This window comes from Orussus abietinus, unplaced genomic scaffold, assembly GCF_000612105.2.
Source record: "Orussus abietinus isolate OABI.00-Male unplaced genomic scaffold, Oabi_2.0 scaffold176, whole genome shotgun sequence".
In the NCBI taxonomy this organism is placed as follows: domain Eukaryota; kingdom Metazoa; phylum Arthropoda; class Insecta; order Hymenoptera; family Orussidae; genus Orussus; species Orussus abietinus.
In genome coordinates, this window is record NW_019394331.1 from 136,324 (window position 1) to 163,708 (window position 27,385).

The 27,385-nt window shown below is 43.5% G+C and overlaps 1 protein-coding gene across 6 annotated transcripts in view; it reads left to right on the top strand.

Moving 5' to 3' along the window:
• LOC105699960 (unconventional myosin-XVIIIa) overlaps positions 1-27,385 on the top strand; it is a 146,718-nt gene that overhangs the window by 116,429 nt on the left and 2,904 nt on the right. For 3 of the 6 annotated variants that reach the window (XM_012425551.2, XM_012425466.2, XM_012425636.2), the window contains 7 exons: positions 12,454-12,582; positions 13,587-13,730; positions 15,418-15,507; positions 22,322-22,681; positions 23,615-23,769; positions 25,374-25,497; positions 25,840-26,294. In XM_012425551.2, coding sequence (XP_012280974.1) covers positions 12,454-12,582; positions 13,587-13,730; positions 15,418-15,507; positions 22,322-22,681; positions 23,615-23,769; positions 25,374-25,497; positions 25,840-26,294 — 1,457 coding nt within the window. Of the gene's footprint in view, positions 1-7,712; positions 11,123-12,453; positions 12,583-13,586; positions 13,731-15,417; positions 15,508-19,180; positions 21,133-22,039; positions 22,158-22,321; positions 22,682-23,614; positions 23,770-25,373; positions 25,498-25,839; positions 26,295-27,385 lie in introns of those variants that run through there. The other 3 variants (XM_012425717.1, XM_012425793.1, XM_012425868.1) reach the window with 3 other exon arrangements.

The window sequence follows — 27,385 nt, forward strand, 5'->3', positions numbered from 1 at the left end:
TCGTTAATACCGAGAGGAGTAACTATGCAGCTCTCTAGAGGGTCGTTTTTTGCCCGTCCTCGTTTTGTTCCCCTTTTTGCCGATTTCCTAACCCCTTTGATCTTGCCAATGAGCATCCCTGTAAACACAATTCTCGATTTGTTTCGCCTCGCTCTCGAGGTCCTCAGCCATTGGGCTCGACTTAATTTATCCCGCTCCTGTAACGAGTTACTGCGAACCGATTAATCTTAGCTTATTCCTCCAGTTTCTCATCGGAGGAGCCAATAGAGCGAAGAGGATAAAAGTATTGGCCTCGTTAGGGCCGGGACTGGTTCGAAGCAAGTCGGACATTCGTTTTATCTAGAAGTGGCATACAGGGTGGGGCAATATATTTCCAGGCTCCCGATCTTTCGATTTACCAAAAGAAGGTTTAAAAATCGCAATATGGCGAGAATGCCGTATCTTTCAACCGGACATTTTTTTTTCCTATCGCGGAGAGCCGACTTGATTTTTAAAACATTTTTCGTACGGGTTGGAGAGGTATTGCGCAGTGAGTTTTGTGTCACCCTGTATAGGTGTACTCTTGTACTCACTCGAGGACGCGTGGAAGACACGCGCTGTACGTAGCCAATTTCATAATGCAATTATCTCGAAGTGAATCCAAGTCGCTCGTCGACGTCTCTTTCTTTCTCTTTCTGCCGTTCTCTCCGCGTGGAAGCTCAGTAGGCCAAGGGAAAATAGCCGACTTTCTATGGTTTTCTATTAAAAAGGTCCGTGGAACTCGGAGGAACAATTGTAATCTGAATTATTTAATGCACCGGTTAATATAGATCATTTGGTTATTTATTTCTAATTCTGCCATTTCCTACCTATACAAGCTATATAAATCGGGGAGCATAGTCGACGTTCCATGGTTTCCCATTAAAAAGGTATTTGAAGTATGAAGATGAACAACGGTCGTGTCATTTAAATTGTTTACTCCATAAATAAATAGCATAATTCGAGTCGACTGGTTTCACCGAATAAAAACTCTTAAGTGCGCCGTTGATTTCTTTAGTAATTACAGGAATCTCAGTAAATGATATCGTTACTTTGTACGTTAAAATCACCCCCCGTTGTCACTAATTACCTGATCAAGTACTGGAATTCAATGTTCTTCGCAAGCCGCTCTGGAATTATCTTATTACTTATGTCAACCCTCATTTAGTAATAATATATCATAATGAAGGCTGACTACAATTTTCCTTTAAGCTCTTCGGAAGACGGAGAGAGCAACGAGAATCACTATTTAAATTGTTTAATACCCAATTATCGATTTAAATTATTTAATCCAGAAATAAATGGCGTAATTCGAGCCGACTGGTAAATTTGTCGAATAAAGAGTTTCAAGTGCCCCGTTGATATCTTCGGCAATTACAGGCGTCCCAGAAAAGCGATATCACTAATTTATGCAATAAAATCACCCCCCGTTGTCACTAATCACCCGGTAAACTTCAGAAATTCAATGCATCTCATAAACCGCGCCGGAATTACCTTAATACCTATGTCGACCTTAATTTATTAATAATAAATCGAATTAATAAGAACTCTTGCCCGACCCACGGTATGCACACATTTATCGCAAAATATGATACAATTATCATAATCCTCGCTCGATGCAATACCCCGAGAGTAATTGCAACAACTGCACCCCTCCGTAATGCATCTAGGGGTGAAATAATAATACAGCGAGCGATATTACATCGAACATATTCGCACTCCCCTCTGCAATTCCATGAGGGGACATTTAGCTACGAGATGTGCATTGCAATTGCACGTAGGAGTAACTGCACTTACCGCATGCACTCCACTGCAATTTTAGTTGCAAAACGTCGCGGATTGTCTTTCTCAACAGAAACAAGAAGAGAAGAAAATTTATTAAAAATTTACTTTACCAAGACAACACAAATTCTATTCATGGTTGCAATATTCTTTTCTCTCAACAAGAAATTGTACATTATTCATCTGTTTAAGTAGGAACAACAATACTTTTTGGCTGTTGCTGCAAATTCATTTGCCAATATAGGAATTATTTTTCTAAAGAGATCTCCCCACTGGTTACATCTACGTACGATATAATCGCAAATTAAGTTCTTATTCTTGCTGTGCAATTATTCCTGTAATAAAAGGAAACATTTATCAGCAATATTGTCCTTTCAAAGAAGAGCAAATTTCTTTTCTTTTTTTTTCGGGAAAGGTGTATAAGGTTTCATTCCTTTATTTTCTCCCTTTCATACCTTCTCTCTCTAATTTTTTTAAAACCACACTTGCATGAAGCTCGAAGGTACGCATTAACGTCACGCATTGCACATGCACGTGAGGTGTATGCACACGTCATGCACGCAATATCCATATGCACTGGAATATCGAATATTCCTCTTATAAACTTCGTTTCTACTGCACCGGTTGTCACATGTGTGCACTTCCCGAAACGATTGAGTATGTATGAAGAAAAGTGCGTATGTATAATCAGAATTGCGCGAGTTCACCGCGGACGGACACGGGCGGAGTGCGTGTACTCGTCGGAGTTACGATGGCGCGCGTTTTTGTAACGGGCCTTTGCTGGGCACCGTAATGCAAAATCCTGTCATATTTATTCTCGATGGCCCTGTAGTTACCTCGGAAGCTGCCCTGCTCGATGTTCGGGCTTCATGCCTCGAGATGAGATTACGTGCTCCCATGTATCATCGCGTTAATCTTGTAAAGTTCGGTCCTGAGCGCTGTTCGTCGATAGCGGAGACCCAGGGTTCACGAGGTTGATAATAAATAAAAATAAGGTCGGATAAATAAAAGTAAATAGACATATCGAATTTCTGAGAAAATTGGTGCTAATTAGGTGTACCGTAAAGGTGAGCATTTTTAAGGGGATATTAAGGTGGTACCTAAGGGGTCAATTGTTCATGAAACTTTTCTCTGAACTGGGTGTACCGAATCATTTCAAATTTTACACCATGAATTTGGAGGCTATAAGGAAGGTCCTGACACCCATGAAATTTCATATTTTTTTTATAACAAATTGAAAAATGTGAACAATTTTGAACAAAAATTGAAATTTTATGGGGGTCGGGACTTTTCTTGTAACCTTTATATTCGCATTATAAGGTTTTAAACGATTCGATACACCCAGTTAGGAGAAATGTTTCATAAACAAGATTTCTTTGACGTCACTTTCGTATTACCTTCAGTTCAGGTTTTGCAAATATGGATTATTACTACTATTTATCCCTGCGGTATATGTATTTGGTACAGATGGGATGTCTGTAAGTAGTACCAATTGTGGTAAGGTAATAATTATAGGTGATACGAATTTCCATAACTATTTTAAGCTTATAAATTGGTTTCCATTGAAAAGTAAATTAGGAAGCTACCGAAAAATAATATAAATAATTGCATATTGGGTTGATGCATACGACCTGTCAGTTTGACACGTAACTTAATCGACAGGATTTATACATCGATATAATTATGTTAAAATTTTTAAATGGACAGGTGCTAATTATATGAATTTCTACGTAGGTTGGGATGCCCATTTCGAGTCTGTAAATCATTTTCCACTCAAAAGTAAATTAGAGAGTTACGGCACCGGGCTCGACGTTAGGGAAGAAGGGTACCTTCTTATTTCTTGCGTAATGCGAGTCAATGCTACTGGCCTAACGGATTGTAACCATACACGAGAGAGGAGAAAAAATATTATCGTGAGTGTAAGGTTCAATCAACGGAACGAGTAGCCCTCTGAGATATTAATACGGTTCCGTGGTCGGTGGGCTTCTCTTATTTTCCATTTTGGTATTCTTTTTTTCGGTGACGTGTATAAGCATCGACGTGACGAGTATCGCTGATTGCGGGTGATGCTTCTTATGATTTCGACTCATGAAGAATGAATCCGAGGAATATTGGCTAGGAGTGCCAGAAGAAATTCCTATACATGTTCAAAGATTAAAAAAAAAATCAAAAGGAGTTTCGAAAGAATAATAATGAATATTACAAATTAAAGGAAAAAGATGTAGTGAAAGTACGGGTACATATTTTTCGCTGTATTTAAATCACTTAATATTTAATAATTTATTGTGATTAAGTTTGAATTAGAAACGACTTAGGGGTCCTCGATAATGGGGATTTATTATTTTCATTTTTAAGTGAAAGTGGTAACACTGACTCGGTCGGTCGAATTGAAGTGGTCATTGAAAGTTGCATGACCCGAGGTCCTTTCTCAATTGCCGACTGAAATTCCGATGTCGTCGTGAATAAGAAAACAATTGGAATTTTCCAACTCACCGCAAAAATATACGATATCTTTATAATTAATGATCTAAGTTCGACTAAGAGTTTCGTCGGAGCGCTATAATTGAATAGCGGACAAATCGACTAATTATTAAATCTAGCGGCGTTAATTTATTACCGAACTTTCTCCCGAAGTTCCCGAAGAAGAGTTCAATCGGGCACGACTCACAAGCCGTTGCTTCGAGGGAAAGTAATTACGCCAGGTAATAGGTGTAATTCTCAAGCCTTGTGAAATGGTGGCAAATGTCGGTCCCAAGTCACTCGTGGAATTTTGGAATTTCGAAAACGGGTGGATCGTTAGCGAAGTTACTTAAGTAGTCGTATATCATTCAAGGCGAAAATTTCGCTCTTCCACCCATCCTCCCCCTTTTCTATACACGTATATGACAAGGCGAAAATAGAGACACTTTCATTACGGCCGCGCCGTAAGGACCAAATTCCCGTGCCCGGTCATCCCAATATCGCCCGTATGGTACAAAGGGTCTATACCTATTTCCTCTTCAATTACCGACATTTATCATCCCGACTTGTAAAAAGGCAGCTTCTTCCGCAGTTCATCGGACTCCTGATCCATTCGCGGTGGGCAATCAAAATCCGTTTATCATTTCCAAGATCCCTATTCGAGATACTCGACAGACTCGCACCGGAAGCCGTAATCATTAATCTTCAGGGGTGTCTGACTTCCCGTTCCGTGGTGCCAACTATCGCTAACCAACTCCTTCCTTTTCGACCGAACGACCGCGCAAAGTCTATCCGATCGGCCATTAATTCATCCCCCGCAGGTTCGCATAATTTTCTGCTTCCGTTTCGAGAAGTCAAATCACGGTTTATCGACCGACTCTATACAGTTGGCTCTTATCAATTCGCGGTTTAGTTCGCTCCTCCTTATCGTCGCGTCAAGGGTAAAACAGCCGTCTCTTAATCAGTATCTACACTGAGGAAAAATATATTTCTTTAAAGAAAGTTATTTGAATGGAGTTGAAGAAACTGTAACATAAAGTCAAAGAAATATAGTGTTCACCCCAAATATGCCGAATGTTTAACTGTGATACATCGCAATGAACACTTCATATTCTTAAACTAATAATGTGAGAAATCGAAACTCTACGTTTCATTTCTTTAACTCGTTCAAAGAAATTCCCAGAATATTATCATTCTTTTTTTTAATTAAAAAATAAATATTTCTTTAGGATAATTACCTGTTCTTTCTACGAAAACATTATTTTATCCAAATGAGCGTTATTCAAAGAAATAATTTTTTTCCGAATTAGAAAAATATTTCTCTGAGTGAGCGCACTTAGGGTGAATTTTTAAAATAAATAAAAATTTCCTACGTATTTAGGACGAAGTGAAGGAAATTAGGGAAATGTAGGGTCTGGAAAGGAGTTCATTTATTGAGGAAAACATTTCCAAGTGGCTTTCGCGCGATTCACTCGAATGGCAGACTCCGAGTATGCATCCGAGGCCATCCACGATCTGGATGCACCTTGATGCACCTTATGTGGCTCCCGAGTGTGCATGCGCGCTGAAAGGCAAGAAGAAGATGAACGAGAAGATCGAGTCGGCGAAAAAGAGGCCGTCCAAGAAGAACACCACGAAGAAACCGACTATTCGCGTTGACAGTGCAGCTTGGTCACGAGCGAGGAGTTTTCGCGTTCTTGAACTTCGGAGCGATCGCAATCACGAAGAGAATTCCAGCCGACAGGTCCTTTAAAAAAAAAAATTCTTTTTGTAATACCGTCAACAAATTAATTAGCGAGGACGCCGAAAAACCTTCAAGGACAGTCTTTGAATGTCAATTACGGTAATGGCTAAACAGGTGATGACTTAAAGTTGATCCTAATCTTCCTAAATGGGACCTGTTCTCCTAACAGGATTTTCCCATCCGAAGATCGAAATCAAGGGACTGGGCAGAGTTTCGTGGCAAATATATTTTTTGGGGTGATAAAAGGTGTTACAGTTTTCTAGATTTAATGCAACTGATCTCGCTTATTTTTCGACTGGGCAGATTTATGTACCTATGATTTATCATTCAAAAAGTTTCTCTATATATTTTATGGAGATTGAAATGGTTTCTTTCCTGTTATCGGACCCCAAGTTTGTGTTGTTCTTTTCTTGATTTTCATTGTTATTATTTCATTTTAATTGTTTTTGCTCCATTGCTACTGCTTAATTTTATTTCACAATGACAATCCGACGTTCATCGTCATCCTCGTTTCGGATGCACCTTGCGCTCTCCCATTGCCCAAAGCTCGTGGAAAGGCAAGAAGACGAATTCGAAGGAAAGAAGAAAAAACCGACGCGATAGTTCGGTTGTCGGTGAAGCATGACGATGGCGTGCTTAGAAATAAACGGGGACTGATAACCAAAAATTCCCACTTTCGACAATCCGAGGTCCAGCATCATCCGCGATTTGGATGCACTTTCTGCTCTTCCATTGTGCAAAGCTCGTGGAAAGGCAAGAAGAAAACGAATTCGAAGGAGTAGAAGAAAAAACCGACGCGATAGTTCGGTTGACGGTGAAACAAGACGATCGGGTACTTAGAAATAAATGGGGACTGATAACCAAAAATTCCCACTTTCGACAATCCGAGGTCTGGCATCATCCGCGATTCGGATGCACTTTCTGCTCTTCCATTGTCCAAAGCTCGTGGAAAGGCAAGAAGAAGACGAATTCGAAGGGGTAGAAGAAAAAACCGACGCGGTAGTTCGGTTGACGCTGAAACAAGACGATCGGGTACTTAGAAATACATGGGGACCGATAACCAAAAATTCGCACTTTCGACAATCCGAGGTCCAGCATCATCCGCGATTCGGATGCACTTTGTGCTTGCCCATTTTCCAAAGCTCGTAGAAAGGCAAGAAAAAGACGAATTCGAAGGGATAGAAGAAAAAACCGACGCGATAGTTCGGTTGACGCTGAAACAAGACGATCTTGTGCTTAGAAATAAATGGGGACTGATAACCAAAAATTCCCACTTTCGACAATCCGAGGTCCAGCATCATCCGCGATTCGGATGCACCTTGCGCTCTCCCATTGCCCGAGGCTGGCGGAAAGGCAAGAAGAAGACGAGCTCGAAGAAGAGGAAGAAGAAACCGACGCGATGGTTTGGTTGACGGTGAAGCAGGACCGGTTGCCGATCAGGGGGTCGTGTGGATACAGGATCGCGACGATTGTGGTGGGTCTCCTTCCCCTTTTCCTCCTCCCTCTTTCTCTCTCCCTCTCTCCACCGGCGTCGTCAGGTGGCCGCTCTCTTCTCTCTCTCTGGTGGCTCTTTCTCCTGGTCTCTTTCTCTGGCACACGCATCCTACCCGATGCCTCGGGCCCCTGCACCGATGGAGGGGGCCCAGCCAGGGCGCACCTGACACTCGGAGAACCGCCTGAAAATCCTGGACTCAGTGCTTGCCGGTCTTCCTCGCGGTCACGATCGTTCAGGATCGATCCTTCGATCAATCCGAGATCTCGATCTTACCCTCGGATCGCCTTCGATAAAAGGAAATCGGGAATTCTTCGGGGCATATTCCGTCATTTTGTAAACCACATTAATCAGACTTTGATAAAAGAACGAAGTGGATATACGATAAACCGATCGCCTTCAATTAATAGAAATCCCCAATTTTTTGCGCCATATCCCGCCATTTTGTTAATCGTGATAAAGAGACGAAGTGGATATATATACATATATATTAAACTAATCGCCTTCGAGTAACGAGAACCGCAAATTCTTTGCGTCGTATTCCATCGTTTCATAATCTTTGATAGAGGGACGAAGTGGACATACATTAAATTAAATTAGAAACTACCCATAGTGAGAGTCCAGCGGATTATTGGCTTTCGATATTAGGTTTGACCTAAAGTGTTATCAGATTCGAGTTTGATTTTTTTCTGGGGGGGAAACAGGAAAGTAGAAAGAGAGGATCGAAAGTGTAGGGAAGTAACTGTAAGTCGTAACGCGATCCGGTGATGAGAGTTTATGTAACCACGGTTTAACTGTATTTACGACTTCCCTCTTCCGGACGTTCTTCTTGTTCTTCTGGTTGGGTCTCATCCGAAGACCAGATATCCATGTAGCGCATGGACCACTAACGAGCGTACGACTGGCTCGATTTAATTAAAACAATAAGACTGCAAAACCGCATTAGGTTAGTGTCGAAGTGGCTTTGGTGTTACGTGGCGATACCACCGCGATCGAAGTGGAAGTCGTTCCTGAAGAGCAAACGCATCGTTTCCGATCCATTGCAAGAAGACCATAAATAGACCTCTTCGTGTGCGTTCCGTTATCGTGAATGAGTCCATTGTGGAAGTGAACCTTGAAGGAGAGAAGCGTATCTCGGAAATGCAAGCCTAAGAACTAAAAGAGACGATACGAGGAGATAAAATCGTTACGAGCGTCTTCGAGGTGTTGATAGTCCAAGAAGAGGACCGCTAAAGATCATCGCTTTGGAGAACTGAAAGAGATTTTCAAATCAGTATTGAGATTTAGAGAAAGAAATAGAGAGAGAGGGAAATCAGTTAGAAAAAGAATAGGAGGTGGAAAGAGGCGAAGACCTTGAAGAAGTACTCGAAGATCGGAGGGCCGCTGAGATGCTTAAAGTCGGACCCAAGAGATCAAGGGAGGCAGAAGAAGCGAGGCATCTTCGGTGGAACTGAAGGGGATTCGGTAAATTTTAGTCTGGAACCGGTTGCGGTTCCTCAGAGACTCTTTGACGAAAGTTGAGGTAAGGTTTCGGCACCATGTCGGCCACGAAGGGTCTGACGAAGATCTCCAACACGACCAATGGCCTTCAAAAGCCTGGAGTGAACGTCCTGTGGTCGTCCAACGGTCTGTCCAAACTGTCCAAGGCCAGAAGTAGTCCGAACGTCTCGAAGATCAACAATTTAACAACCCTGAAGACGTCTTCAAAGGACAGCCAGGAGAAGACCAGTCCCACTTCACAATGCACAAAAAAGCAGAGCCCTAACGCATCCAGCAGAACAAACCTGAGCTCTAAAGCTACAAATCGCGGTTCCCCAACCACCAAACCCACACAAAGCCACGTGACGATCGTCCAGATATCTTGCGGTACCCCAGAAGTGGGTACCACCAATCGTCAGACACTCCCAAATAAGACTAGGTCATCCCAAGATGGCACCAAGTCCACCACCAGCGCTAAAATCGCAGGGGCCAAGACTGAGAGCAAGAAAAAGCTTAAGGACACCACGTCCTGCACGATCCTGGAGGACAGAGCGTTGCTGAAGAAGGGCTTGATGACCGCTCCAGAGAAGCTGCCCAAGAAACCGGACGCGCTGCGCAAGAAGAGTCTCGGACGCTCCACCAGCATGTGGAACGTTCCTGTAGACTCCGAGACCAGCAAGAGCAGTCCAAAATTGAGTCCTGAAGATCCCAGGAGAGAATCCACCCAGAAGAACACAAGGAATTCGCTGAACAGGACCACTAGTCTTTGGAACGTGCCCTCCGATGGCTCTACAGGTGGCAGGATGTCCAGGACCAAGTCCATCTCCGGTCTCAGACCCAGTAGGATTCCGCTGCTCACTCAGCATTTTGGCACCCAAAATGTTCAAGGCCAATCTCTCGCCGATCTATCTTCCGTAGATCGCAGCGTGGAGAAGACCAGACGCAAATCCAGAGACCTAGAGGAAGCCAGTCGCTCGATGGGGGAGCACATCTACGAGAACTGTCGCGAGAAGACGACGCCGGGCAAGGACGCAGAGAAGGTCCTCGAGGTGGACCCGATTTACGAGAATCTGAAGGACTCCGGGGAGAAACGGGATTCCGAGCTGGGATCACCGACGAAGGAGCCGGATTTGGCGGGACCAGTTCCTGATGACATCACGGACTTGGAGAAGAGAGCCGAGCAGCTCATGGCACAGTTGGACGACGAAGAGGATAAGCCTTCCAAGGTCCTGGATAAGGACGCCGAGATAGAGATCCAGTCCCTTGTGACTGCGACCAGGGTCCTCTGCCACGGATACGATGACAAGGACGAAGTGGACTTCGCAAAGGCTGAACGAACTCCCTTGAAGAAGGTCTCGGATCGAGAGTCCTTACAGAAATCCCGCAGCATGGCCAAGAGTCATGAGAGCTTGCTGAGGAGGGAACCAGAGTTGAATATCAGAGAGATTAGGAACAACTGGGAGAACCAGATCAAGCGGAGCCAAGAAACGGTCGGCGATGCGAGGCCGAAGGTGGAAGTCGGGCAGACCCCGAAGAAGCGGCAGGAAGAGAAGGAGCCGACCAAGCCTGCGGCCACGTTGAAGAGGACCAAGGACATCGAGCACCTGGTCAACTTCTTCAACTGCAAGAATACCGAGATCTCTGGAGCTGGCGTCAAGGAGACCGGGTCCCAGGACTCGTGGACCAGGAGCAAGGACTCCGTGCCTCCCAAGATCAAGGACTCCAGGAAGGACGACAAGAGCAGCGGCTACGCGTCCGATGGGAACTCTTCCGAAGACAGTGGTCACATGAGCAACGAAAACGACAACGAGTGGAAGGATCACGAAGTCATCCCGACGCATCGCGAGGATCTGGGGAGCCTGAAGAAGAGCGAGCGGTTCCTGAAGGAGATCATCGAGGATCTGGATAATAGCCTAGAAAGGACTATCGAGGTCTTCGAGGCGACGCCGATTGTGCAGCGGTTCATCCCCGAAGAGGAGAAGAAGTCGGTGGAGAAGAGTCTCTCGACTTCTAGCGGGGCTAGTAGTATCGATAGCTGGAGCGAAGGGCGGAAGATCGGCAGGAACGAGAGGAGGAAGTGCTCTTCGGGGTCGAAGGTGAAGGAGACCTCCTGCGCCCCTGGAAAGGAGACCACCAGCAGGCAACAGGTTACTTTTAAGCCCCCATCCTTGGCCACGGAAAAAGGCTAATTTATTGCGAGCTCGGTAACGTCACCGTTAATCGCATTCCTCGATGTACCGACCGAGCAATTCGATTACGCGTGACTCGGGTATCGCTTTACTCGCGGTAGAATCTCAAGATTGAATTACGCCCGGGAAATATTTAGGGTTATCGGCGATACTTGCACTTGGCACGGTCGTATCTTCTGCCGTGAGTTACGTTACTGCAGACCCATTTCCGATTTCCGGTTACAGGGGACATGGTTTAACGATTTACTTCGGATTCGTGAGTCTAGGCATGGATGCTGGAATTCAAATGCATCTCCAAGTTTTCAGTCGTAAATTGACTTATCAGAACTACCGGAATAATAATTTTTTTTTATTATTAATTTTGTCATCGTGTCCTTCGCATTTCTTCAAGTTCTACGGTATATATAGTCTCCTATATCCTTTACTTACCAGAAGGAGCAGTTTATTATTTTTCTTTGGTTCTTTCGATTTTCTGTGTCTATCTTAACTACAAGTTACGCCTTATTTACCGAAGATACTATTTTTTGCGCGAACTCATGTACACTTTCCATTTCCTTCTTAACTATGAGTTCCTTTCAAGTAACCTCAAGTTTCCCTGTATGTATGGGACAATGACACCCACTGATTCATCTTCCTTCCAAGTACGGAACAATGGCTTTCAAAAGGTTAAATGGCGCTCGTCTATCTGTTTTACGGCATGTAGAAAATGCAGGATCTATGCATATTTATGCAGCCGATGTAATCGAAGGCTATCGTGCCATCGACACTGGGAACTGTGTCGTCGTTATTGTGTCGTAATGATTGGCAGCGCGGCAATAAGTGCGAAATCTGATAATAGGCTTGAAAATCCCAATCTTGGCTCGGTTATAAAATCAACGATTTTGGCCTTGAACTGCTTCGCTGTTCCGTAACACCGCAACGAGCAATAATTGGATTAGCGTTGCCCCACTAATCTAATTGAACCTGAATACTTGCGCGATATTGTAGACGTGTTGCTCGCCGTCAGAAGCTTGACTCAACGGACCAGTTTTTACCCCGAGAAAGAAAATTCATTGAACCGATGAAATATTTTATTAATTCAAAAAATAATTATTTGACTCAAATAAACGCGAATGACATCGTCATAATTCCATCCAATATATTCAAGATTGAGTCGAATTCTTCGAATTAATGAAGTATTTCTTTGGTTCGATTTTTTTCCCTATAACCCCTCCATTTGAAACAATATGCCTAGGGCTGGTTTTATTATTCGCAAGTATTTATTAATCTTCATTTATCTCTTTGCGCAGATATTCTTCCGATCTGGTGCTTTGGAACGTCTGGAAGCTCAGAGGGATGAGAAACTCACGGGTCATATCATACTTCTTCAGGCGAGATGCAGGGGATACCTTGCGAGGAGGAAACTCAATACTCTCAAGGTAATTTCATGATCAATTAAAAAAAAAAAATTAATTGAGCCGTGCAACAAATATCCACATCATTTTACTGTGGACTCGAGTTAGTCATCATTGGTTTAACAATCTTTTTTTAATGTCCAAAAAATGATGCCATGAAAGTAGCATTTGAGGAGTCAACCGTTTATGACACTTTTCTCCGAACTAGGTGTACTGAATTGTTTGAAATTTAACCACGTAAATATGAAAGCACTAAAGGAGTTCCTGACACTCATGAAATTCTATTTTTTATATAAAATATAAATAAATGAACGCTTATAAAGAAATAAAAAAAAAAGAAATGAAATTTCCGGGGTATGAGGACCTTTCTCGGAGCCTTCATATTCACGTGATCAAATTTCAGACAATTCGGCACTTCTAGATGGAAAAAAGGTTTCATAAACGATTAACCTTTCAAGTGCCACTTTTAGACCCCCTTAATATTGATATTTCTAGTTTATGACACTTTTCTCCGAATTAGGTGTGCTAAATTGTTTGAAATTTAACCACGTAAATATGAAAGCACTAAAGGAGTTCCTGACACTCATGAAATTCTATTTTTTATATATAGCATAAATGAATGAACGCTTATAAAGAAATAAAAAAAAAAAAAGAAATAAAATTTCCTGGGTATGAGGACCTTTGTCGGAGCCTTCATATTCACATGATGAAATTTCAGACAATTCGGCACGTCTAAATAGAAGAAAGGTTTCATAAACGATTAACCTCTCAAGTGCCACTTTTAGACCCCCTTAATATTGATATTTCAATCTGTAATTTTTTTGGTCAATTTTGTTCCCAATATTCTAAATTGATTTGTCCTCACTCTGTATTATCTTCTAAAAATTCTGAAAAAAGGCCTAGTTTAACCCTTTTAGTGCCGGCTGAAGTCGTTAGCACTTGTAAAACGGTATTTCGCTGTTCGGCACTAAAAGAGTTAAGTAAGTCGATCTCGGAATTAGGGACATAATTATTAATCAATGTTGCAGTTGCAAGACTTGGCGGTCAGGTGCATTCAGAGGAACGTGAGGAAGCTGATGTCTGTTAGAGAGTGGCCCTGGTGGCGGCTTTACGTCAAGGTAGCTCCTCTGCTCAACGTTCACCGCACCGAGGACCAACTGAAGGCAAGGACGGTAAGTCAATGAAGAAACCCGACACCCTGAAGAGAATGCCTAAGAAAGCATCTCGGGTTACAGAGGGTGGCCCACAGCTTCGAGTTCGGTAAAAGTGGGCGCATTTTCCAAAACCTATACTCGCCAATAATCAAATCGGCTAAATCCACTAACCTCGAGATTTTCATCTCCGAAATTGAGGGCAATATCACGAATCCTGAATAATCGATTTACACCCGACGACCGGTGATAAATATTTACATCAGAGAAAAGGAAAGAGTGAATTCCGAATTCCGTAGCTGGAAGTCTGGAGGCGAGTTCTCGGAATTTGTTTACACTTTCAAGGCTGTTTACAATTCCAGTCGCGACTAAGTCTAGCTTAAAGCCGGTCCTTGGCATTGTACTCGGTCGATTTCACTGCTGGCAAGTATCGATTTGTCGGACAGAATTCCTTAAGCTTTATTTAACGTTCGATCATGCGGTGGATTTCACCTCGGGCTGAAAGGGGAGTACTACGGTCATTCAAATACGATATGTCGTTAAACTACTCTTTTTAGTCGTTCTCTGGCGCGGTGCCAAGGTACATATCATAACCATTCTACTTATTTATAGTAGACCCTCAATGAACTGAACCGTCTCGTTTCGCTCAATGAAGGCTAACCTTAATATTCGGAGGTCCGAGTTGATTATTCGGGTACACTGGCCATTCATAAATTAATTAACCAGCGAATTTAATATCGAATGCAACTATAAACGAAAGAGTACTGCTGTGCATTCTGTCGATGGGGAAACAGCTGCCAAGCCGAAGTTGTTCGAGTCCTCTTCGGGTTTGCCAAAACCTTGTCGTTTTGCTGGCGCCGTACCAATTAGTTGGTCTCGTTAAAGGCGGTCAACGTAGACTTCCGGTAGCACCTAGCACCTTCGGAGACCTAATTCGAGCTGCGAAATTGCCACTCTTTGCAGACCTACAAAGAGAAATCCAGCTTTTACCCCGAGAAAGCAATTGTTTTTTTTACTATCAAGGATATCATTTCTTTGAATGGAGTCAAAGAAACTATCATAAAATCATATTACCTTCGCTACAATACTGTCGAATGTTTTACACCGACGCATTGCATTGATCGAACACTTCGTACCTTAAAATAATGAAGTAAGAAATCAGAACTATTTGTTTCGATCCTTTAATTCCACTCAGAGAAGTAATTTCCTTGATAGAAAAGAAAAGATTTCTTATTCAGATATTTGTCCCTCAAGTTAATTAAATGAAATACGGTTTCGTACCCAAGGAACCATTTCTTTCGATAGACCGGATGAAATAATTTAAAGTATTTCATGTAACTGAACTGGTTATACTTTCGAAGAAATTTGCAAAATATTATCGGTTTTTGGAATGATAAAGAAATATTTCTTTGGGGTAATTACACGTTCTTTCTACCAGAGCCCTGTTATTAGGTCGAAATGAGCATAATAAAGAAATAATGTCCTTCGAACGAAAGGAAATGATTTTTATCGGTATGTATCCCTTTTCAAGGGAAGAAAAAAGAAATGTTCCTTTGGCTCCTTAAGAGCCAGCAGCCATTTAATTCCTCGACCTAGGGCAATTGGCCGGCTTCCTGAAAACGTAGAATTTCGAGGAAACTTGGCACGAGCTCGCACGAAATTATATTTCTGTCCCGTACCCAATGACGAATGCTTTTTCGATGTCCAGGAAGAGCTGGAGGTCCTCAGGGCGAAGGTGGAAAGACTAGAGCAGGAGCGGAATCATCTGAAGCACGACAATGACAAGTTGGAGGCGAAGGTGAGTCCCGAAGTAGTTTCAAAGTCTGTTGTAAGAGTACGTACAGGAAGGACGTGCGGTTGGAGGCCGCGCACTCTTCAGGGTTAGAGGATCTTTTTTCGATCGCTGGCGGCGGTCCAGTGATCTATAAAAATTCCTCACCGAGACCGATCGTCCCCTCGGAGGAGGAACCGAAGTAGCTGGACAGGAGTAGAAGCGACCATTCGTCGTCTTTGCGACTTTGGCTCCCGGCCAAAGATGGCCACCCTGACACGCCGTCACAATGGGAAAGGCGTTGACGGCGAGCTCTTGGAAGCGCATTTTTCCCCGCGTTCTTTGAATCCCTTTCCCTGCCGGGAGATTTTAGTTATCATTGATGCCGAATCAAGGTAAACGTGTAACGTGGGCTGGTTGAACCTCGTTCCGCGAAGTTCCAGGCTCTGCGTGAGGCATTGTACTTAATGAAACCACTTAGAAGTTAACCACGAAGAGCTAGTTGGGATTGCTCGGAAGAGGTCCAGCACGAAGAGCGTCGGGGTTTACGATCAGCTGCTTCCAAGATTTTGCCTTAGCCCTGTGGTGATTGCGCCTTCTACTTTCGAGGAGGCCGACTCCTCGGTTAACTTCGGTATATGGGTTTCTTCATGGGTCCCGATATTAACTCCACGCGATCTTACGATTGGTCTTGAAGTAACCCCCAGGGTAGACGATCATGCCTGCCTGGAGAGATTGCGTTTCTGTAACGGAAGTGCCCTTGATTGGAACTGCGGAATTGGAGACCCTCTCTCTGCACTTCTTCGTGCTTAATTCTTATCTAATACGAAACTTCGTTCCGAAAGATGTTTTTACGGTATACTCAAAATCTAACTTCTATTCAATTTATGACAATTGCTGGTCTTCAATGACGAATTTGCATGACACCTGTATGGCGTTGATCTTTTACTGCAAAATGTTTCTAGACCCCCCCAGTGAGATTGCGTTTCCATAATGGAGCCTCTGATTAGAACATCTCAATCGTGAAGATCTACTATCCTCCCTATAGGTTTCAAATATTTATTAAAGAAATATTTCTACTTCACATTAAAAAAAAAAAAAAATACGTTTTATAAAATGTAGACAGTTTGAGTTCTGGCTTGCATAGTGTTGAATTTGCGCAATTCTTGCTTGGGTATATTCATGGATTTTCACCGAAAAAAGAAGACAATCATATCTGACTATCGAGATTGTTTTAGTAATAGAGGAGGCCTCGATTAGCATATCTCAACCCTGAAGACCTAGTTCCTCACTCTATGTTAATTTTAATAGACATTTACGCTGTGTATTTAATACTCCTTTAGAGTCCCGCTCTCGGTAGGAAATAAGTCCGAGAAAATATTTTGTATATTAAAACATTAACCGCCCATCAATTTCATCGTGGTTTTTGGCCATCACTGACCTGCGCAATGCCGAATTCGAGGGATGCTGGACGTTCTTTGAAAATTGACACCGAATTGGACGACTTCCAATGGCCAATGCCGAGTCGGATCTCTCTTGGATCCGACTAACTAAATATTTATTTATTTAATATTTAGTTATTTTCAAGCACTTAGTTATTTAGCTATTTTAATATTTGATTATTTTCGAGCATTTAGTTATTTATCTATTTTAATATTTAATTATCTTCGAGCGATTTCTTGACCGAGGAGCGTCGAGGAAGGACTATTTCGGAGAGATCGTTTACTCCGATCTCCTGCAAATTAACTTTCCCAGCTGTGAACGTGACAGGCATCGACCTTTTAGCTCGGAGCAAAGAACGCCGGTCGAAATCAAGGCCACTGACCTTCTCCTGAGAAAGAGAGACCGTAAAAAACCGCGAATTGCACCTGTCTCCCATAAAGAACTCTCGAAGAAGGTGGAGCCAATAGGGAGCGTTTACGCTCACGGTTTTATACCCTTTAAAGTATTTCTCTCGTTTTTCTCCCGAGATGATTTATCTCCCAAATTTGCGCGCTTAAATGTCGCCTCGGATGTTTCATTCCCTCGTCAACGTTGCCTCGATGATATAATTAAAGGGAATTTCTCTCGCTCGAAAGTTGCTCCCAATTCTTGAATAGAGAGGTTTTTTTTTGTCTTTATTAAGGTAAAGCGTTGGTTTCGATTTTTAAATTATTTGTCGCAGAGATGAGTGGTTAAATGTCGTTTCGAAGGGTTCATTCCAATATCAATGTTGCCTCGATGATATAATTATAGGGAATTTCTCTCGCTCGAAAGTTGCTCCCAATTCTTGAATAGAGAGGTTTTTTTTTGTCTTTATTAAGGTAAAGCGTTGGTTTCGATTTTTAAATTATTTGTCGCAGAGATGAGTGGTTAAATGTCGTTTCGAAGGGTTCCTTTCAATATCAATGTTGCCTCGATGATATAATTATAGGGAATTTCTCTCGCTCGAAAGTCGTTTCCAATTCTTGAATCAAGTGAAGTTTCCTCTTTTGTCAAGATAAGGCATTGGTTTCGATTTTTCAATAATTCGCCGCAGAAATAAGTGTCTAAATGTCGCTTCGGATGTGACATTTTCTGCCTAATGTCACCTCGATGATATAATTTAAAGGAATGTCTATTCGTTCGAAAGTCACGTCCAATGTCTTGAATCGAGTGAAGTTTCATGTTCATCGGTGTAAGACATTGATTTGAATTTTTGAGTAACTTGTCGCAGAGATAAGTCGTTGATAGCATTTGATACCGACATTTGTCGAGACGCGACAAGTGTCCAGAAACTCAGATCGCAACAGGAATGCTGGATTGTCCGTTTTGGTATTCGAAACGCGTGCTGCAACAATCGGGTTAAGTGCAAGCACTCGTACACTCACAGGTACATTTGCTTTAACGTGCATATCGAACGAGCAACGGACGGCGGGACGATAAAACGCTTTGATGTGGCGTTAGACAAAAGTGCCAGTGACCCACATCCGGCCATGCCAGGAGAGAAACTTCCGACCACTTATGCAGTCACGAGAAGAGAGACGAAAAAGGCATTCTTGAACAATCGAAATCTCTCTTCAAGTCTCGAAATTCTTGGGGATGATATATCACATCAAAACGCGAAATGATGATCACGATAAAACCCCCAAAAAATAGAAAATATCACCGTCATATCATAAAAATCAAGAAGACTTCCCGACATATTGTCAAAAAGTAAAGTCCACGTGAATTTGAAACTAGAATCGTTGACCTTGCATTAAAGTTGTAAGAAAAAAAGGGTCTTAAGTATTCATGGAATTCGTATAATATCGTCCCCGAAGAAAAATCGTAAATGATATAAATGTAAAGTTTGCACCTGAGGATTAATCCATTGAGAATCTCCCGTTTCAAACGACTTCACCGAAGAGAATTACCGAGATAATTAATTGAACATTTATTATCGAAGAACCTACGACCTTCGACAAGTGAAAAATCTATTTATATAGTCCCAAGGATTCTTGTTCGATGTTAACGCGATATGGTCGGATTTCATGATCGTCTTACCCGCTGAAAAAAAATCATGTAACAACTAATACACAATGTACCCGCTCGGCGTACATTGTGTATTAGTTGTTATATGAATTTTTTTTAAAGATCAGGGGGATTACTTTGCGTGCCACTGTACCCCCCACTCTTCTTGGGGTATATGGAGGGAAGAGGTGTCGGCGGTTCCCGGAGGTACAGGTCCCTCCTTCGAGGTATCGTCCCTAGATTATCGAGAGGATGTAAATAGACGGCTGCATCCGTCCCGGAGTCCCTTCCTCGTGGTCCATTCTTCCGGCGTTTTTCTCCATCGGCGCGAGGACTTGGCCCGGGTCCAATCCCGTCTGCTCCCTCTCAGAATAACTTGGAGGTGACCACCTCCTCCGCATGGCACACACCTCAGGATAGACCGGGTGGCTGGCGCTAGTTGCGTCGTAACTCCTGGTCCGTGCGGTCCTCGGGGATTACGCAACTGTTGCACGAAAGATACGACCACGACAACACCGACGACAACCACGAAAAGGAAGAACCGACGGGAAGTGGACGATTCGCCAAGGGGGGACAAGGGGATCGAAATCCGGGAGGACGTCAACGGAACCCCAGCGTCACCACCAACGAAGATCGGACCGAAAGCCCGGTAAAATATGGGCAGCTGGCGGTGAACGATGGACCATTCTCCGGATATCAAAAACCAGCTAGAGGCGCTATCACTTCAAGGAAAGACCCCGGTGAAACCGGAGAGGAACCTGTCCAGCAACCCAATTTAAAGCCGAGGATTCAAGAAGTGGATAGGCTCTCCAGCAAGTTTCCTGTTGATCACTGGGAACTGGTTGGGGGGCGACTGAGTTTTGGACTATGATCCCTGCTGTGGTTTTATCGAGCTAGAGAGAGGGATTGACGGGGACCGGAGGAGAACTCGGTTGAAGGACCTGGGATCCACGAAGAGGATGCGTCCTGCCATGTATCCGTAGGTGATTTCGCGTCGATAGCAGGGATGAGACCGGACCGACCGGGGGTTCAGCCGACCAGCACCATGCTTCTTGTGCCGACCACCTGCCCGAGGCCCGTGGTGGCCACTTTGAGCGGTTCGCTCCGGTAGATGTCCAAAACTCCCTGGAGGCACCATCATCCACCGGCAAGAAGAGGCGGTAAATCCGGAGGAGAACCTGTTTAAGAGGAGCTCGCTTTAAAATCAATGATCCAGCGAAGTAGATAAATCTCCCGGCGGCTTTCACGATCGGATTCCTAGAACGATGGTCTTGGACCAACGCTGAGTCCAGCACCGAGTCCAGCACCATGCCTCTCGCCCCGACCACCTTCGTGGGCCCCATGCCGGGTGCCATGAACGGCTCGCTTCGGTTCGACCCGGCGATGACCCCCAACCACTTGTCGCAAGCTTCTGGCAGCTGTCAGAACGAGCAGAGAGGCTCGTCCGAAAGGTCGGGAGCTGGAAGTCTGACCCCTCCTGGCATCCGGAACCACCTGCCACGCAGGTTGCCATTTCCTATGATGCACTTCCAGGCGCGGCCCATCAACAAGCTGGCGATCCTGAGCGGCAGCTCAGGACCGAAAGTCGTCAGCAGAAGCCCATCGCCGTGCTCCTCCACCAGCACCAGGAGCCGCGGAGTCTCGCTCTCCTTGGGCAGATCCCTAAGGTCCTTGAGCTCCCTCGGATCATCCGACTCTCCCACTCCCAGGAGGATGTTCCCTCAGGAGTCCTGCCAGGCAGACTTGGACGACATCTCCAGCAAGGAGAATGCCCCGGTGGTCTTCGATGCGAGCCTCAACTTCGTCTTGGGCATCGACAAGCAGAAAGTTCGGCAGTCCTTCACCCCAACTGCTGCTCATCTGGAGCCCAATACTGCGTCTTCCCAGCTGTCATCCAGGATCGCCCAGTTCCTGCAACGCACTGATCATGTCATGGACGAGTGGAGGAGGCTTGGACACAAGGATGACGATATCAAGAGTCTTGCCTCTCTGCCTCCAAGTGGGAAACGCACCTCCAATGTGGGCAGGAGTCGTAGTGCCACCAACATCATGATCAAGGGATTCCAGATGTACAGCAAGGCCAATAGCTTGGCTAGGAGTCCTTCCAAGTCTTCTAGGATCTCGGAGGATGCCACTATTTCCGAAGAGGACAGGACTCTGTCCGAGTGTCCTGATGATGAGGTACCTCATGCGTGGACTTGGACTTGTCCTGACCTCGAAAACTGCCTCCAGCTCGGAACTCCGGAAAGTCACGGTGCTCTGATTTTCTGAGATTGCTCGGCATTGACTTACCATTACCCTATTATTACGTTACGCTCGATCGCCGGATTACGTGATCGGGAATCGTGTTTCCTAGTCGTTGCGGAGGAGCGGTACGTTCCGGAGGGTTGTTACGCGACCAGGTCTAGTTACTTCGCTCGGGTCTCGATGCGGCATGTCGAAGGATCCTGTTTCCAGGACTCATCCTTAAATCTAGGGACATTGGTGCCTGAAAACAAATTATTCATCTCCTCCAAAAATCCGTATCTTATCCGCACAGTTTTTATGCGCCGCCGAGATGTAGGGACATTTTTTACACCGAGGAGAAAAAAAGAAATTCAACCAATAAAACGTTTCCTTCAATAGTACTAAAGAAATATATTTTCAATTCAGGGAACAATTATCTGGCTGAAATAATTTGTCAGGATCCCGAAGAAACGTCGCATCCAATTAACTCGATTTTATTTGAGCTAATTATTCTTCGTATTAACAAAGTTCTTGGCTTTGCTTCAGTTCGTCAAAAAATCGTGTATAAATTTGACTGCATTGTCTTCTTTGTACTCGGTCTTGAAAAAGGTGGGGGTCCATTTTCTGGGGTTTCCTGGGGCAGCATCATTTTCCTAAAAATAGAAATATATATTCTGGACCGCACGGGTCTCCATAGACGTTCTTCACAGAGGAGATCTCAGCTCACGTTCCTTCTCTTTTCCTTCAAATGGCCGTAATGTCTGTAATTCGAGCTCCCTCGATCCGGGCCGCTACATCAAGCAATATTGGGTCTTGCTCGATACGGCAGTCTTTTCTCGCAGAGTCTCGTATCTGGAAGTGTATCGGATGTCTGAAGACTTTTAGCCTATAATCTTGTTCGAGTTAAAGGATAGCGTGACCTGATCGTCGTTTTTGAGTCAATCAGCTGATATCGAGAGGGAGGTCCTCCAGGGTACTATGTAAGATCTCCACTTCGATTGTTCTGCTTTTCGACTTTTTTTTTTTTCCCCCAATCATCCAGTTAGCTACTTTCTTCCGGTGAGGAATCCCTTTCGCCTTCGATATTTTTTAAACACTTGGAATAACCATTCTCTTTCTTTTTTTCTCTTTTTTCACGTTGCAGTTGAGCGAGATGACGGCGGACTTTGCCGAGGAACACTCTACGTCGACTTTGGCAGCCGAGAGAATCGACGCCGAGACTTCGGAACGAATTCGGCTGGAACGCGAACTGCAAGACGTGACCGAGTCCAACAAAAATCTCCAACAGACTACTGAGAGATTGGAAATGGAGCTTTTGTATGCTCGGGCTGCCGATTTGAATGGAATCGCCTCCGATGGCGAGGATGGAGAAGATGGAGGTGTCTATAAACAACGATACGAACACGCCATTCGGGAGCTCGAGTTCACCAAACGGAAAATGGCTCAGCAACACGAGGACGATTTGGAACAACTGGTCGGACTGAAAAAACAGCTCGAGAAAAAGGTCAGGAAATTATCTCAGATCCATGAATTTTTCTAATTAATTCAATGTCGACCATGGAGAAAAATCAATGAAATGAGCAAACTCGCAACGTGGTACAATATTAATACACTACAGTTCATGTAGCGGCTACGTATTGGGAATATTGAAACGTGAACATTTTGATTTATTATTTCATTCAACATTTTGATATGTTGAATGTAATATTTATTGAGATGTGAATTATTATCTCAGTTCAATATTTGCTGGTGATGAATAATGTTAGATCGATATTATATCAGTATATTACCAATATTCCTTACTACCGGGGAAAGGTCAGGAAATGATTTGAAGCTTGTGAAATATTATTTCGAATACGAGATATTAAAATGTACATTGGGTAATGTAAATTATTAATTTATATAGACTTAGTCATGCATATTCACTTTGGTAGAGCGGCGCTTTGTTTTTAAATTGTTATTGTACTATTAGTCATCCTGGTTCAGTAGAGAGAAATAAGGTCGTGCTAATCTAACAACCCGTTCATCATTTATCACTCGCACTATTTGTCGATATAATTCAGAATACAATGGCCAGCGTGATTAACACTCGTAAGCCATTACACATCCATCATACCGTGGATGATGAATGGTTGCTAATTCCACGCCGCCATAAATTCATAAAGTCTAATTGGATGATTATGGATACCTAGGTGAGCGACAATTGGTGAACCGGTTTAATAACTTGTAGTAAGCTCATTATAAGCCAAGAACGGTATAATCCGACCTCGGGTGGAATTGCAAAGTGGTTTATGCGCGGAAAAAGGAGGTTGACTCGGGCCAGATTTGCCAACGACATTTCTCACGAGGAATCTCGAAATGGCCGTTTTGGACATGATTTATGCTCTCGGGTACAACTTGAGGCACTTTGCTGACGAGTGCTGTTCGTGGGTTTCAGCTGGCTGACGCTTATGAGGAGGTGGAGGAACAACGTCAGGTGGTTGGTCAATGGAAACGCCGGGTGCAAAAGTTGAACGGCGAGATGCACGACCTGCGACTCCTCCTGGAGGAACAAACCGCCAGGAACAATCTCCTGGAGAAGAAACAGCGGAAGTAAGTGCCAATTTCTCGAAGGTTTACAAAAAAGGAGAAAAAAAAATGGAAATTGAAAATTCACCTCACTGCCGTAATTAAGGTGAAGTGAAACCCCCTTCAAATTAGTCGATTCGAATACAACACTTTTTTTTTAAGGGTAAAAGACCAAACTGTCCGAAACTTTGACACATCACTCCTGATCATCTAAGAATTGTCCTGACACATTGAAAATTTGGATTTTTCAACAAAATTTTTTAACTCAGCTTAGACAAGAACCAAAATGGCGTCGAGCTCTCATATTTCGATCAATATACAATTATCGAATGCTCTAATATGAGAAACTAAAGGGTTAGGACAATTTTACGAGAATTTAGAACACTCTGGTAATCGATAAACTCGCATTTCAACGGGATAAAGGCAAAAAAAGTGTTGTATGCGCTTCTATGCTAAAACGATGAGAATACGAGGTCTCGGAGCGAAAATTTAATTGACCTGGACATCACAGATGGCGCAGGGGGTCCCTCTGCAGGTCAATTAGGGCCCCAGAAAGCACGAATCCAGAGGATTTCTGGAGTTTTACTTCGGTTTCTTGATATATATTGTACGAAAACGACAGGTGGAGTATGCCATTTGGTACAATACCCAATATAATTCGACCCAGCTGTCAATATAAAAACGAACGTCGGCAACGTAGGCATTTAGAAAAATCTTTATCGACGTCGATCAAGTTCCTCGACGTGTTTCACTTCACCTTAAGTCACCTCAATAAAAAGCGCGTAGAAAAGTCATCCAGTCTCGTAATAAAACATTTAACATACCTCGGCGAATGTATCCACGATTATGAAAGTGACCTAAGTAGTCCCATAGTGTTGCATATATTTAAATTCAAAAAAAATAATTTAGACCCTTTTCATATTTATGGGCACAAATGTGGAATTGAAAATTGCCCAGAAAATATGGTCGCAATATTCATTATTAGCGGCTATAGACCTTGTATCGATAATTTAATCGAGGAGGAACGGCGATATTCTTTTTAACAGTCGCTCAAAAATGATCTGGTACTTTAAAGAGCAATTCTTCTAACACAGTTGCCCCTATTCTTGCTCTTATTGCAATTATCGTTGTAATTGCATAGTAGGGGAAAAAAATTTCAGCGATACCGTTTTTCCTTAAAAATCATAGCATTTGTTTTTTTTTCCGAGTGGAGTTCGGATCCGGTGATTAGGATTTTTGGTATTTCTTAGTTTGTACCGTGATATAATTAGTTTGGAAATGAAACGAGGAAGCGTATCAAAGTAAATCTTAATTTGTACCAAAGAATGGCACAATGCGCCGGGCAAATCGGGGTTTCTTGATCCCTCGAGCTTCGAGCTTGAGCTTCCTAATTACGAACGTTCCGCGGAGACCCCTGAGGCTGGCCTGTAGAGACAAATTCGTTCTATTCTCATTTCATCCGCTTCAACAAGTGTTTGGCACTCGGCCAGTGCAGTGACTTACGGATGAACAGTTGTTCCCTTGCCAAGACGCAGACAGATCGAACGCTAAATGAACCGGAATAGCCGTAAGATTCTCCCTCTGTGCTCGGGAGGAGATCTTGAAGGTAACGCTGATGTTCCCCATAGGTTCGACTCCGAGACCCAGAACCTGATGGATGACTTGAGACAGGAGAAGGTGCAACGGGAAAGACTGGCTCGAGAAAAGGAGATCGCCATCGCCGAGAAATTCACCGTCGAGCAGAATCTCAGTGTAAGTGCGGTCGGGCCACTTCTGCTTGGTAACTATTTTCAAGAAAATGGGACGTTTCACGGACGGGAGAGTCGCAGCTCATTCGCCGCCGTTTTGACAGGGAAATAATAGAGGAACGGCAGATGATGCAGCCTCGACATATCTGCGATCTGGTTTATTTGCTGTATTTCGAATCGCTGGTCCAGTTACCGGGAAACGCGTACACATGGTCGAACAAGATCTTGGAAGAGAACTCGCAATTACGTCGGGCTGGCTGAATAATCTTTGACGGCGACGCAATTAAAACATTTTTCATCATCGATTACAACTTTAGTTAATAAAAATAAATCTTTAAATTCGCAGGACGCCAGGCTGGAGATCGAGTTGAAAGAGGAGAGACTGCATACCTTGACTCAGGAGCTGGAGGAGCTGACGTTCGGCGGAAAGACGGAAGAGGAAGTGGCTCAGCTGAAGAAGACGAAGCACGAGCTGGAGAAGAAGATGAAGGACCAAGAGGAAGAGCTCGATGATTTAGCTGGCCAGGTGCAATTGTTGGAACAGGCCAAGCTCAGGCTCGAGATGAGCATCGAGCAGCAGCGCAAAGAGATGCGGAAGGAGATGCAACAGAGAGACGAAGAGCTAGAAGATGTACGAGGCAATGCACACAAGAAGGTCAAAGCCCTTGAGGCTCAGTTGGAGACAGAACACGAAGAGAGAACCATTCTTCTTCGCGAAAAACACGAATTGGAAAGACGTCTGGTAGCTGTTGAAGAGCAAGATAGGACGGAACGAGCTGCCGAAGCTGAGACCGTTCAAAGGTCCGATCGAGTTTCAATACTTTCATCCGCGAGATTATCTTCTTCATCTTTTGCTCTACTTAACTTGGCAGATTCCTCAACGCTGCACTTATGCAATTTCTTGAACACTCTGTAACATCCATGACTTTGATGCGCTCTGCAAGTATGCACCAAAGAACCGGCGTTACTCGATCCTGAAGAAGTACGTGTTTCGATAGAATGTCCAGCTAGCAAGGACTAGTTTGCGAGTATCGAATAATTCGATAAGTACAGACCACGGAGAGGAAATCGGATTAAACGATGTCATTAAGATTCCCACAAGGCCTATTTATAAACGAGAGCGATACCGATCGCGCTCCTGGGCTGCAAGTCGATACCAGATATTTACCAACGTAGAATGCAATATATATATTTTATTATTGGGTTGGTATTATCGAATATACGGAGTAATATTTCGAGGATTATCCGATAATATCGGGTAGCTCCCGTAATATCGAGTAACTCTGTAATATCGGCAAATCGATGGTATCGGGCACCTGATACTTATCCGATTACCCGACATCATTGAACTACTTGATCTTAACGGGTATCTGAAGCCAGACCAAGCTGACTATAATAGATGGCCACACGCCTCTCGAAAATGGGCGATCCAAATATGAATCATGAAGCAATGTAACCGGTCGTATATATTTAACACCACATGGCGATTTCAGCTTGCAAGTACATCATGGTCATGCGTGTTGCAGACATCTAGGGTTACATTGAAAAATATATAAATCATCACGTCAATGTATGATTTTCGGTTTCATCAATTTTAACATGTTAAACGCGGAGTTAATTTTGTTGTACTTTCCATTTGGGCGGCACAATTTTATCCACATGGAATTTTTTAAGTTTCGGTCCTAAGAAATCGACGCTGCATTTAAAAGGATGTGAATGTAGCATCTGAGGGGTCCATTGTTCACGAAACTTTTCTCTGAACTGGGTGTATAAAATATTTTCAAACTGTACAACATGAATATAGAGGCTAGAAGGAAGGTCCTGACACTCATGAAATTTCATTTTTTCGAAAAAATGTTAAAGGTGTCTGTAAACAAATTTAAAAAAAAATG